The sequence below is a fragment of the Equus asinus genome, chromosome X (assembly GCF_041296235.1).
Source record: "Equus asinus isolate D_3611 breed Donkey chromosome X, EquAss-T2T_v2, whole genome shotgun sequence".
In the NCBI taxonomy this organism is placed as follows: domain Eukaryota; kingdom Metazoa; phylum Chordata; class Mammalia; order Perissodactyla; family Equidae; genus Equus; species Equus asinus.
Window position 1 is genome coordinate 95061011 of NC_091820.1, and position 14622 is coordinate 95075632.

General features: G+C 40.2%; 1 protein-coding gene across 2 annotated transcripts; it reads right to left on the reverse strand.

The window, feature by feature from the left end:
• Nucleotides 1–14091, reverse strand: TAF7L (TATA-box binding protein associated factor 7 like). Of its 2 annotated transcripts, XM_044763893.2 has the most exons (12): nucleotides 14015–14091; nucleotides 13117–13195; nucleotides 11698–11831; nucleotides 10926–11052; nucleotides 10624–10679; nucleotides 8276–8308; nucleotides 7347–7494; nucleotides 6898–7011; nucleotides 6291–6467; nucleotides 5980–6092; nucleotides 4791–4850; nucleotides 1–861 (listed from the first exon to the last, which is right to left on the reverse strand). In XM_044763893.2, the coding sequence occupies exons 1-12, from the start codon at nucleotides 14078–14080 to the stop codon at nucleotides 817–819; spliced, it is 1152 nt and encodes a 383-aa protein (XP_044619828.2). In that variant the 5' UTR covers nucleotides 14081–14091; the 3' UTR covers nucleotides 1–816. The 2 variants fall into 2 exon arrangements, with proteins under 2 accessions (XP_044619828.2, XP_070358673.1); XM_070502572.1 differs by lacking the exon at nucleotides 1–861 and having other exon boundaries at nucleotides 4535–4850; nucleotides 14015–14085.
• Between the last annotated feature and the right edge of the window lie 531 nt (nucleotides 14092–14622).

Genomic DNA, 14622 nt, shown 5'->3' on the forward strand with positions numbered 1-14622 from the left:
CCATTTAAAATGAAAAATTTATTTATTGCTTAAAGAATACAGACTATAAAACCTTAAAAATACAGCTGGAAAAAACAAACCCACCCAGGGTCTTCAAGGTGAAGTCTTCACAGGCATCGCAGGCATCTGGTTTTTCCTAACCTTCTCTGAGAGGGGCTAGGATGAAGAGGCTCAGAATAAAGGTAGCAGCTCGGAATTTCATCTCTGCTCATCTGACTATTCCCTTAGCAGACAAGTAACAACCAGACACAGTCCTAAAGACATAACAGAGCAAAGATGGCAGCAGCAAGAAATCATCCCTGAGCAGGAAAGCGGCCCCATGACCTGAGCAGAGGACACAGCTTAGTATTGCCTGCTGTGAGGTAGGCACTTAAATTCACTGTGGCAGGGCCTGGCCCTTGGTACAAGTGAGTTGATTTGTTCTATGTTTTAAGAAATATTTAAAACAGAAGAAAGAAAAGCTAAAACATATGCAAAACAGCTGTACGGCCTTTAGGCTAGACTGTCTGCCTTTGGCAAACATGGCTGAATCATCTGATGACACCATAGACCAGAAACAATGTAAGTAATTCTCAAATTAATGAAGAGAAGCAAAATCTCATAGTTAAGTTGGATCTTTAGGCCTACTACTTTTTTATATCTGTCGCTTTCTACAGGAGCACAAACTTCAAATATAACTAGCAAGAAAAGGTTCAGAGAAACAGATACAAATGATCCAACGTGAGGCAATAAAGGGAACAGAAACGTGCACAGTTTCATCCAGTCTTCAGTCTGGATGGTGAATCCAAGGTTTCTGCCCCAGGCTGAAGGGTCTCCTCACTTCTCCAGAAGATATTTCAATTGCTCCCGCAGGGAAATAAGCTATAGACAGAGGCAGCAACAACATGAAAAATCCATCTGAAATCTTAAGTCCCATTACTTGATCCAGAATTTACTTACATGAATGAAAAAGAACTACTGTAATTTTGCATTTACTAGATTCTCTTAGTCTTGCAATGTTCCAAAGAACAGGGCTGCAGTCAAGAGCGCACCCACGAGGCTGCAGCCAGGATGCTGTCCTTTATTATGCCAAACTTATAAAAGGAAGCCTTTAAAATTGAATATGCTTAAAAAATGGAATATGCTTGCTGTTAAGAAACTGTACCTCTGGGGAAGAGTGGGCAGAAGTCACAGCTCACTGTAGGGACAAAGGAAATGGGATCACTGTAGCCATATTGTAAGAGTTAGAAGATAAAGCCATCGGGATAGCCTCTGCACACTGGATCTTAAACTGCATCTTAGTTGCTGCTTCTTGCCATGTTGAGACACCCGGAAACCAGGTCAGAGTCCTGACCAATTAGGAGCCTGATGATGTTCGACTTATCCTGATGCTTTCTAAGTCAGAAGCCCTGAACCTTTTGTGGTGTAGGATTTTTTTTTTTTACTTGAAATGACAAAGTGACCAATAACATTCAGAGAGGTATACTGTTTCTGGGAAAAGATTGTTTTTGACTATTATTCAAATATGGTCACTCCATACCAGTTTGGATTTTCCTTCTGTGAAATGAAAGGAATGGAGCATTAGAAAATGATTCTACGCTGCCGTCACCTACTGAATTGCTCTCATTGCCAACTACGGTAATTTAAAGGCTCTTTTCACTCAGATGCTGACCATGATGACAACCACTGACTGTCTCAGTTCTTTTTCCTATGTGGGCTCTTTTTCTTCCCACCACCCACTAAAGGGAAATTTTTCCCTAGGTTCAGACTTCTTGCTAAACAGTCAACCTGGCTAACTCATCTAGCCCCACAGCTTCAATGATCACTTCTAAGCGTGAGCCACTCTCCAGTCTTCCATTTTCAAAAGCGCTTCCAACTCAACATGCTTCCCACTCAACACGTCATCTTCTCCATCCTCCACCCCCAGTAATCCTCTTCCTGTCGTCTTCATTTCTGTTAGTGGCACACCATTTTCCAGTGAACCAGGCTTTGGACTCCTCTTTGTTCCCTTTTTTTGCCCTGTAAATCCAATCAGTAGTTAAGCTCTGATTCCTTCTATCACTTGCATCTTCCTCTAGTCTCTCCCACTCCAATTTCTCCTATTTGCTGCTGGCAAAGAAATGTTCCCGAGTTACTGCCCAGCGAAAAAGCTTTGATGGCCCATTATGACCTACACCAAAAATCTAAACTCTTTACCCTGGCATCACCACTTCTGCGCCATTGTGCATGCTACTTTCTATACAGAATGCCCTCCTTTCCCTATCGCCTTATTAAAACCCTATCCACCTTTTAAGGCCCAGTCAAACACCATCTCTCCATGAAGTCTTCCCTAATCTCCATGGACAAAAGTGAGCTCTCATTCTCTTAATTTCTTATCCCTCTCATGGATCTCTCTCCAACTGGAGGCAGACTGTGTTGCAAGCATTTATTGTTCCCTGCAGAACCTAGCTTAAAGTAGGCACTCAAGAAATCTACACTGAATAAAGGAGCTAATATAAAGGGCTCTAAGTGAGTAAACTTTACACATATATTTCTATGTTGAAAATAGCACTCCCCAATACTAACTAGCCAGCCCTGGTGGTCTAGTGGTTAAGATTTGGCACTCTCACTCCCATGGTGCCAGGTTTGGTTTCTGGTCGGGGAACCACACCACCCAGCTGTTGGTTGTCATACTGTGGCAGGTGCGTGTTGCTGTGATGCTGAAAGCTATGTCAACAGTATTTCAAATACCAGAAGGGTCACTCATGGTGGACAGGTTTCAGCAGAGCTTCCAGACTAAGAAAGACTAGGAAGAAGGACCCAGCAACCCGCTTCCCGAAAAATTGGCTATGAAAACTCTATGAATAGCAGTGGATCATTGTCTGATACGGTGCTAGAAGGTGAGAGGATGGCGCAAAAAGACCAGGCAGGGTTCTGCTCTGCTACACACAGGATCACTAGGAGTCGCAATCAACTGGACAGCACTAACAACAAAAAATACTAACTACTTCCATGGATGAAAACAAAGATGTTTAGTGGGTGCTAAAGTAATCTTGGTATTAGCTGTTCCCATGATTGTCTATAAGCGGTACTTGGATAACTGATTTGCTGAGGGGAAGGAAGGTACAGAACATAAGAAATCCCCAGACCTTGTTGGGATGGGGCTGGAGACAGGGGATGGCATCTCTACCTTAAGAGCCCCATGCTAACCCCATCCTCATAACATGACCTCCAGTCTCTTTTAAATTGTTGCTCTCAACAGTACAGGGCTGGAGTCAGCAGACATTTTCTACACAGCTACTTGACCCTCACTTATCCTACACTGCCCTCTTCTCTTTTCACTCTGCTCACTCTCTTGTGGCTATCAATACAGTCATTCAAGTTAGAAATCTGGCATACTTCCTTAACGCTTCCTTCTTCAACACCCAGTGACTGACCCAAGTCCCATCAATTCTACCTTTAAAACACATTCTCTCATATATGAATGTTCGCAGCAGCATAATTCATTATAGCCAAAAAGTGGAAACAATCCAAATATCCTACAATGAATGGATAAGCAAAATATGGGATATCCACACAATGAAGTATTATTCAGCCATAAAGTGGAATAAAGTACTGATACATGCCACAATATGGATTAATCTTGCAAACGTTTGCTAAGCGAAAGAAGCCAGACACAAAAGACCATCCACGTTTCCTTTTATATGAAATCACCAGAGAAAGCAAAGTAGGCTGGTAGAAAGTAGATGAGTGGGTGCCTAGGGCTGAGGGGGTGAGAGGAATTCAGAAGAAAGGGGGAGTGACTGCTAATGGGTACAGGTTTTTTGGGGGGTGATGCAAATGTTCTAAAATTGATTGTGATGATGGTTGCACAATTCTGTGAATATACTAAAAGCCACTGAATTGTACAATTTAAATGGGTGAATTTTACGGTATGTTAATTATACCTCAATAAAGCTGTTATTAAACACTTTTATTGCAGTTAAAAATATACATATTCTTTCCATATCCATTGCCGCCACCTTAGCCCAAGTGACCATCATCTCTTATTAGACTACCTGACAGCCCCCCTGCTTGTAGTCCTGCCCTCCTCTAATCCATTCTCCAGATAATAATCAAGGTGATCTTGAAAAAGTTTAATAAATGTGACTCTCCTGCTTAAGTCTTCAAGGGCTTCCCATTGCATTGAAGACTAAAACCCACCCTCCTTCTCATGGCCTGCAAGGGACCACACAATACAGCTTCCGCCTACTTCTCCAACCTTATGTTAAGTCATTCTCTTCCTCAGAGGACCGCAGAGGTCCTCAAAGACGGCAAGTGCTTTCCCAAGTGGGCCTTGGCATATGCTCCACCCAGGAGGCTCTTCACCCACTCTTGGCCTGAAGTCAAGGATACTTCAGGTCTCAGCTTAATTACCACTTCCTCAGAGAGGGCCATTACGATCCCCTCAATTTAATTCAGGACTCTCTTTATTCAAATAGCGCCACTGACTTTTTTTCCTTCACAGCACTTCTTCATGATATGCACCTTTCTATTTGTATGGTCATTTGTTTCCTGTCACTCTTCCCTACTAGACTGTTCGCCCCACGAGGACAGTTATTATGTCTGTCTTATTCAACAACACGCTATTACATCCGGTGCTTTTTACTTAACAGGCATTCAGTATCTGAGTGAATTTGCACAAAGACCTTGTTTCAATCTGCTACCCTCATTCAGAAGATTTGGTCACTATTATTCCCGTGAAAGAAACAGCCAGAAAGGAGACTGACAGTAGGGTGGGCGGAATTCCCTGCAGCAAATGTTTTCTGTTGATTTGAAAACACACTTCTCACCTGCTCACTTTTTTGTTTTTCCTCTATCTTAAGCCGCTCCAGTGCAGACTGTAAATGACTCTGGAAAACAAATTGTATAAATGATGAATGCTGAGTCTCAAAGGAAGACAAGAGAGAGAGAGTTTGGCAAATAATTTGATAAGTAAGAAAACTGTCAGTTGTAACAAGAGCACTCTTTTTAAAGGATTTAGAGTATAAAAACTGCACCACCTAACTAGAGGGCCATTCGATTTGATTTTATACACCCTACACAGCATTTTTTTATTGCCCTAAAATAAACAGTTGAAATGCCTTCGTGTTACCTTTCTCTAGTTTAGCACAAACCCTTTGACTGTGTTGAACAATTAAATAAACTGGCTTAGAATTTGGTGTTGACACCTTCATTTGCCTGCATTAGGGCAGAATATTACTATTCCCACCTAGTACTGCAAGCAACAATCATATGTATGTATCTTTCAAAGTGTATCCACATCTCATCTCACTTGGTTACTCTAAGGACGACACTTTGAATAGGTATAGTTCTGTGTCAAGTTGCTCCTTCTTGATGACTACAGCTCTACAGAAAATTATATCCGGCAAGGAATTCTCCAGATGCTTCAGAAATTTCCCTCACTAGAAAAAGGGAACCAAATATATCATAACATGTATTTTCCTTTTGTTGAAATGTGTATTAATGAAATGTGTATTAATAAAAATAAAGCTACTTATTCTTGTTCAACCATCCATCATAAAATTTAAAATGACTTTAGTTAATTCTCTTTCACTGCAATGAATACATTTTGGTACACGCAACAAGGTTCAATCTATGCCCTACCACTTCCTGTGGTCCTTGGCAAGTTACTTAACCTCTCTGAATTTCAATTCCTTATCTATAAAATGGGAATGACGACAGTACCTCTATTTCAGAGATGCGAGGATGGAATGAGATGATACATGTAAAATGCTCAGCTCTTTATGCACCTTTCACATAAGTAAATGCTCAATATTGGTGATTACCTCAAGTCTCCTGGTCCCTTCACAAAAATGCTTATCATAAGATGATCAAAATTAGCCAGATAAAAAGAAATAGGGTTATCTTTTATTCAGGGTTTCTAAGAGGTTGTTTAGGTTCATGAATGAACAAGAATGCTGCAGAGACGACAGGAACGGAAACACAAAAATGGGATTATACCAGCTAACAAGAATTTACCTTGAGCATCAGGTTTTCCAATTTCATGATGAGATTCTTCTGTCTTTCCGCTCTGTACTGAATCTCTCGGAGCTTTTTCTCCATGTAGTAAATCTCCTTCTGAATTTCCACGGCTAATAGAGACAGACAGAAACTTTATGTATCTAAACACAGCCTAAACTAGTTGACTGAGATCCAAATCAACTAAAACTCCATTACACATCTGAACAACAGTTTCTCAAACTTCGCCTTGCATCTCACACGTGTTTAGAGTCAGTCTTGAGCACTGCCACTCACTCTGTCCCAACCCTTTGGTTTTTCCTCTAACTTACTTATTGAACTGGCTCCTTCCTTGGCCTCATACTGGTCAGATTCAATTAACTTGGCCTGTAGCTCCCTTTCCAGAGCCTCTTCATAATCATCTTCCTCATCTTCATCCTCATCATCCTCCTCTTCATCATCACTGTCACTGCTGGAATCACTGAACATCTCCCGAAGTGTATCACATTCTATTGGTTTTAAGCAAGAGGAAGTTAGAACTATCTGAAGCTTTTCCAATGACTCACTCTAGCTGCAATTATACTCCCTCCCCCTCAAATTCACTGGGTAACCAATGAATTTTATAAACAATTTTCTCACAGGAAGATTATCCCCTTCACAAAACAAGTACAGGAAATGCGAAACACTAACGTTCATTCATGTATTCAATGATCAAGACATTTAGAGAATCTAAGGGCCCATGGAAATCTATAATACCAGGGATGGAGGAGAGATTAGAACACCAATCTGAAACCCCTAAAGCACTGAGGGACCACTAAGAGAAAAGAAGGGCAAAGGAATCCCTTTCCTGTGATTGGCCGGGGAGTCTAGGGAGAATGGTCTGACACACAGCCAACACCTGCCCTTTCTGAAGCTGCTGCTTGGCCTTTATTAAGTTACCTGATGAGACACCACCCTGCTTATAGCCACTTATTCCTGGGGATGTCTCAAAGACAGGGATGAAGCCTTGACTATCTATTTCCTTGGTTCCATCTTCACCAATGACTTCCCATCCTGAAAACAGGGGCAGTCAAGGAAAAAGCAGAAAGAAAGGAGAAGGCACAGTTGAAAGGCAAGAGGGTCTCTGGCTGAAAGCGCTATTTAATTTAGCCCACTTCAGGCCATTTGGATCCGGATTCCTAGTATGGAGAAGTGCCTTATATTGAATTACACAAGTAAATAAATTTCTAGTCCCTGAATTTACTGTTCCTAGCTAGAAAGTAACAGTTCCAAAAATCTGAAGTTCTGCACATCAAAATTGGCACACAAATACCAGAAGCGAGGACTTGCCAGGAAGTGCATATGGGGTGGGAGGGATGACACAGAAAACACTTAGTATAAAAGGATACGGGCACTGATGGCTTCGGCATCAGAACACAGCAGTTTTTTCACTTCCTTTTCCACATCAGGAGACTCAATGTACTGCACCGGAGCGGGAGAGAAGGGACTACCAGTAACATCATTTAACTCCCCGGGTTTTGCAGTAATGTCTTTATCCTGCATACAAATGAATTCAAATAATTAGGCCTCTTTAATATCCATCCAACCAAATTTCTACTGTAAGTAATACTGTTTATGGAGGAATTTTTGACCTGGGTCTAGATTTTTGTACAGTAAGCTTATTTTTTTTCCCAAATTACTTGAGACATTTAATCTTTTCAATTTGCAACTCTAGGTTAAAGACCTCTCTCAGAGGCACAACCTTTAGGTCTCAGTTATTAATTATTCGCCCTGACCCACAGTGGCAAAGAATTATAATTCCTTATTTGTTACTTAGAAACAATTTGGTTTAAAAGTCCAAATGCCCGGACGTCACTTCCCCACATCTTTATTATTAAGGATTTTCCTTTAAAAACTGGGTCTTAGTTACATGTTCTCCCTTAAATCCAGTTTTAGACAATCATCTCCACAGCAACCAATTCGTCATGCCACAAATAGAAATTAGAACTTTGAGGGGGAATAAGCAATTGCAAACAACTGCTGGTAAAAGTGAACTCCAGCTTGCAAGAAATGGCTTTTTAAATAACTATCAGACAAAAAAGCAGATTAGAATACACAGGGTCATTGGCCAAACTGTATCTTTTCCTCTAGGAGTTATCAAACAGTAAAGAAGGAATTCATTTTTCAGTGAATCAAATTCAGTGTATGCCTATGGGAGTGAGGGTTAGAGGTGAGAAGGTAGGCTTGGAAGTAACCTTTATGATTTCTCTGAAATTAATGAGCTATGAAATAAAACACACTAAGGGTAAACGGTAAAGTTATATTATGATTACTCTACCTCAGTAAGGTTGATTTCTTCAACATCCGTGAGCTATGAAATAAAATACAATAAACAATGAAGTTACATTACGATAGTTCTACTTCACTAAAGCTAGAGTTCTAAAAGTATTATTAACTTAGTTTTACATTTAGTAGGCACTCACGAATATTGCTGACTGACAGTATAAAAGCCAGGGCATTCGTGTCCAGAGATTGAAAGACTCAACACAATAAAGCTGTCAATTCTCCCCAAACTGATCTAGAAGTTTAATGCCATTCCCATCAAAATTCCAACAACGTTTTCTATAGATATAGACAAACTATTCTAAAACTTATATGGAAAGGTACAAGCTGTAAATCGGTTAAAACAATCTTGACAAAGGAAAATAAATTGACAACAGTCTTTCTGATTTCAAGACATATTATATAGCTACGCTGTGATACTGGTGGAGGGATCAACACATAGACTGATGGAAAAGAACAGAGAACCCAGAAAAAGACTCACACGAATATGCCCAACTGATTTTTGACAAAGGTGCAAAAGTAATACAATGGAAGAAGGATAGCCTTTTTTACAAATGCTGCTGGAGTACTGGACATGCAAAGGCAAAAAAAAAGGAAACTTCACATCTTTTACAAAAATTAATTCAAAAATGGACTGCAGGCTTAAATGTAAAATATAAAACTTTTAGAAAGAAGAAATAGGAGAAAATCTTCAGAATCTGGGCTGGGCAAAGACTTCTTAGACTTGACACAAAAAGCAAGATCCTTAAAAGGAAAAATCAAGAAATTGGACCTCATCAAACAAGAAATTTTTGCTCTTTGAAAGATCCTGTGAAGAATATGAAAAGACAAGCTACACACTGGGAGAAAATATTTGCAAACCAGATATTTGACAAAAGACTAGTATTTAGAATAGACAAAGAACTATCAAAATTCAAGTATTAAAAAAAAATCCATTTAGAAAATGGGCAAAAGTCCTGAACAAACATTTCACTGAAGTGAACATACAGATCGCAAATAAGAACAGGAGATGTTTGACATCGTTAGTCCTTAGGGAGATGCAAATTAATACCACAAGGAGATAACTACACAGCTATCAGAATGACTCAAACAAAAAATAGCGACAACACCCAACGCTGGTGAGGATGCAGAGAAACTGGATCACACATCCATTGCGGGTGGGAAAGTCAAATGGTACAGCCACTCTGGAAAACAGTATGGTAGTTTCTTATAAAACTAAACAGGCAACACCACATGACCCAGCAACTGCACTCCTGGGCATTCATCCGAGAGAAACGAAAACACGTTCACACAAAAACCTGCTTGCAGCTTTATTTATAATAGTCAAAAACTGGAAATAACCCAGATGTCCTTCAATGGGTGAACAGTTAAACTGTGGTCCATTCATACCATGGAATATTACTCAGCAATAAAAAAAGAAAGAACTATTCATACGTGCAAAAACTTGCGTGGCTTTTAAGGGAATTATGCTGGTTGAATGAAAAAAAAGCCAGTCGCAAATGTCAGACATTGCATGATTCCATTTATATGACATTGTTGAGATGACAAAATTACGGAGATGGAGAACATATTACTGACTGCCAGGGGTTAGAGACTGGGGGTGTGGGGTGGGAAGGAGGTGGTGTGGCTATAAACGGTCAAAATGAGGGATCCTTATGGTGACAAGTTTGAACTGTTTAGAATCTTGGCTGTGCAGAGGAACATACAGAGGAATAAAAATGTAGAGAACTAAACAGAGGCACGCACACACAGGAGTACAAGGAAAACTGGAAAAATCTGAGTAAGATTGGTGAATTGTAATAATGTCAATTTCCTGTTTGTGATATTGTTCTATAGTTTTGCAAAAAGTTACAATGGGGAAAAGTGGATAAAGGGTACACGGTGTCTCTCTTTTATTTCTTACAACTACATGGGAATCTACAATTATTTCAAAATAAAAAGTGTAATTTAAAAAAGAAGCCAAGCCACAGTACTCCTGTAGCTTGCCCAAGGTTCTACAAGTCTGAGGTAAGGTGAGGAATATAACTACAATTCCCAATTCTCAGGTTCTGAATGGGTTCACTTTAAAACTAGATCTTGCAATTGAAAACCAAAAGCATTAGCAGAAGTTTCAAATTCACGACACATCCAGATACCCTTACCGACCAGCCTCTAACCTCAAGGATCAAGTCTGGTTTAGTTCACTGTATATTCCCAGTGGCTAGCACACAGTGCCTGACATTTAGCTTGCAATGAATGCTTATTGAACATATAAATGAACAAATTAATCCTCAACTGACTGTCTCCCCCACCATAATCCTCTTCCAATCCACCCAGTAGACACAGAAACAGCATGCAACTAACCTTTTGTTTTGTTTTGCGGAATCTTTTCTTTCGGACATTCTTAAGTGGTGGAGTAACTAAAATAAATTCAACATGGTGAAACACGTATATGACTGACGGTAGCCACATATCTATCTGAATTTGATAAAGAGAAAGGTCATCTTATAAGTCACTGGCTCATGACATGACTCATTCTTTTAAGAGTGTCTGGATGCTTAATGAACCAAACACCTAAGTGTGGTAACAGGTCCCTGGCTCACTAGTAATTAGGATTCAGCAGATAAATGCAGTCTGCTGGAATGAGCAAGGGGCTGGTGACTTACTGCCATGCTTCCAGACATATTTTTTCTCTCCCTCTCTTTCATCTTTCCCGATTACTTTAAGATCAGTAGAGGTAGCTGGTTCTTCCGGAGAAGAGTGGGAATCACCATCAGCAGTGCACACAAGCATCTACATTTAACAGACAAAGAAGTTGACTATGACCATAAATCTTGAGTTAGGAATGAATCATGAGCATTCTTACCACCAGAAATCCTGGAGCATAGAAGCAAGGAGCATGTTACTTGGCATTTCCAGAAAATCAAGTATTACACACATTCATATTCATTCTCTCTCTGTCTCGGCAACACTGTATATGGACTCTGAGTGTTTTTAGCTCGAGTGCTTACCGCTGTAGAGGGAATATGTTGAAAACAGATATATCTTAGAATTTTGACTTAGAAAGGAAACAAGAAATCAACAGTAGAGATGACGAATAAGAACCAAGGTGAACCTCCAGAGTTAACAGCGTGCTGCGTTAGCAGAAAGTTCAGAAGAAGATCCCAGATGTTCATATTTTTCAAATAATGAAAGTCACTATAAACGGCAAAGAGGGGGCTCTAAAAGCTATTTGGATAAAATAAAGTAACGGAAAATTATCAATCAAATGCTAAACCAGAACGTGATATTGTATTCCTGCACAATTGAGCTGGAAATCAGAAACGACAGGCAGCCATTCACCAAGTGGAAAGGAGTGCTGAAAGAAAGATAAAAGAAGGGAGAGAGGGATTTCTCGAAGGATGCAAAAGCTACTAGATTAAGAAAACTCATCCATACCTGGGAAATATCTGCTGTTTTATAAAAGGTGTTTTTATCGTGAGTTTTCAGGCTTCCAATAACGCAAGGCAAATCAACCAGCTTAGCAGTTAGTGAGACAGCTTCCACCTCCACAACTGCATGACGTCCATCAGCTGAAGAGAAGCAGGAAAGATGAAAGTTGACATCTTCCCAATGTACTCTTAAGCCTCCTAGGGTTTGAATAACGAAGACTTATGTGGGATGGACTAGTCTTTCAGTGAAACCTACTCTTCTTCATAATGCTAGAACTGTGTACGCAATTAGTAACTTCCCAGAGAAAAGGCGGCACAGTACATGGGGCTCTTTTTTCCCAGTTTATGCCACTCAATCAAAAGTAGCTAAATTTCTTGGTGATGGCTGTGAACTAAACGTGGATGCAGTAGTAAATGTTTCCTTCTCATCCTGAAAGGCAAATTCCATTCATTCAAATCCATTCATTTTGACACCATTAGAAGCATTCAATTGTGTCACTGTACACGCGTGTTTTCAAAAGGCTGGGTGAGGGAAGGGTTGATCCAAGAATGGTGCTAATAAGCCTCAAGTTACAATCTCTGGTTAGCTTCACAAAGATAAAATTATACACAATAGACATATACTGAATATATACATATATTCATATACTGACAACTCTGAATCTTGCCCAGATGTCTCAAATATGAATATCTTTTGACACAAGAGGATTCAAGTGTAATCTTCTAATATGAAGTGAAAAGAGAAAGACGCAGAACCATGTTTGACATGATCCTTTTTGTGTAAATTAAAATATAGAAAGATTATTTAAATGTTGGTATTATGCATAAAAATTTTGTCCATAAGGAAAGATGAGGAGAAATGGTTATTACTACTTATCTTTGGCATTGAGGTTGGGGCACTGTGAGGGAGAGCTGCACGTCTCCTTGTGAACTTTTCTGTCTTGTTTGAATTTTCTAACCATGAACTTCATTACCTTTTTTGTAAATGTCTACAAGGGCGACCTGAACAGTGGAATTATGGGTCATTTTTAATTTTCTTCTTTATATATTTCTCTGTATTTCAAAAACCTAATACATATTATTTAAAAGAGAAAGATATGTCACGTTTGTAGACAAAGAGCAGTACATTCGGCATTTCCTGGACAGTCAGAAATCACAAAGCTGGCATGCAGGAGACAGTCAGCAGTATGCGAATCGCACAGTTGAGCCCCAAGTTCTTCCTTATACACACTATGATAATTACCTCAAGTTGCATAATCTCTACTTCCTTTCCTCCAAAAAGAAGAGATGGAAGTGACTTAAGTCTCTCTTAGAGACCATATTCTGTTCTTTGTCACATCCTTAGTATCTAGTATGGCGCCTGGCACACAGCAATCCCTTAATAAATTACTGTTCAACGTCCGGTGAATGGATATTAACTACTTACGAGATATGTCAATTTTCAGTTTATCCTTCATGGAGACACTTCTGGAACGTAGTAGCTTCCTGACAGTAGAAGCATGTTCCTAAAAAGGAGGTAAATTGAAAAATCAAAAGGATGAATTGTCTACTTGGCAGCTAATACAACAGATATGTCAGAGACAGTCCCCCCTTAGATGAGACCTTAAACCTCCCAAAGGTTAGAAGTGACGCCATATGCCTGAGATACCGTGCACTGTGTAAGTCAAGTTAGGATGAGGCTGTCTCTAAGCTCACTGTCCTCTTTTAGTAGCTATAGATAATGCTTTCTCCTACCTCTCCATTCCTGCCTCTCACTGCTGCCCCTTAGCTGCAGTTGCTAAGGAAAGGCTTGGCTGCAGTTTACTGGGTATATTGACTAACCCTAACTGGAGAAACACCCTTCTGAAGCCCATCCTTAATCTAGCTTTCTTAGACTAAATGACACTTGAATACAGGTATCGACGGGGAAGAGACCCTCATACGATGCTGAGACGAGCTTCCGCAGCCTTGCTTGGTGGTGAATTTGAGGAGACAGTGCTTATCCCTCTCACCGCCCCTTTTGCGGTGACAGAAAGGATTTTAGGAGAGTCTTATCTTGGCTCTCCAGGGAACAGGCTGCTAGTGTCTGTGATAAGTGACTGAATCCATCACTGCCACAGCTGTCTGCCGGGAAATCAACTCACATGATAGGTGGCATATACAGCACAAAGAAATGCCACTGAAAGAGTACACACTAGGACAGGACTGCTTACTAGAAAACGATTCCTGGGAAACAAATGTTCTCAGTTTTTATAGCCTACCTTAAACAGAAATGCTACAGAATCCAAGCAGAACTAATACGGATGTGCTGAAGATATTTGGTCTGAGATGCAAAGGTTTCTTACCGGAGGCAGACGCAATATAAACTGGTTCTCAAGTTCATGAGGAGGTTCATCCTGGCTTCTACTCATCTCTTCTTTAAGTTCATGAAAGCAAAAACAAAACCAACAGTAAGTCACCAAAAACTCCTCTTGCTCCCTCTGCTGACCACTTCAGGTAGTACTGCTTAAATTGTACAAGATCTTGGCTATAACTCTCACCGGAACGATGTGTGTACGGGTCTGAAATACCTTATTTGCCATAACTTGATTATTTCTAAAAGTCACCTCATCTCCCCTTCAATATGTCCAGATTTTCCAAAGTTAATTGGAATTGCATGATAACAAATGAAGTAAGAATTGTTGGGGCTGGCCCCGTGACCGAGTGGTTAAGTTCATGCACGCCACGTCGGTGGCCCAGGGTTTCGCCGGTTCGGGTCCTGGGCGCTGACATGGCACCACTCATCAGGCCATGCTGAGGTGGCGTCCCACATGCCACAACTAGAAGGACCCACAACTAAAAATATACAGCTGTGTACCGGGGGGCTTTTGGGAAGAAAAAGCAAAAATAAAATCTTTAAAAAAAAAAAAGGAATTGTTATGAAATACGGTTGAGTCTTCTTAATGATATTCTT

Bases quoted from the DNA above. Each gene is read 5' to 3' on its own strand.
- TAF7L (XM_070502572.1), bottom strand. From the start codon at position 14,080: ATGAGTAGAAGCCAGGATGAACCTCCTCATGAACTTGAGAACCAGTTT. The intron at 7,495-8,275 runs GTAGAGTAATCA...ATTTGTATGCAG, and splicing joins AAGAAATCAACCTTACTGAG to GATAAAGACATTACTGCAAA. The intron at 7,012-7,346 runs GTATCCTTTTAT...CCCTGTTTTCAG, and splicing joins TGCCGAAGCCATCAGTGCCC to GATGGGAAGTCATTGGTGAA.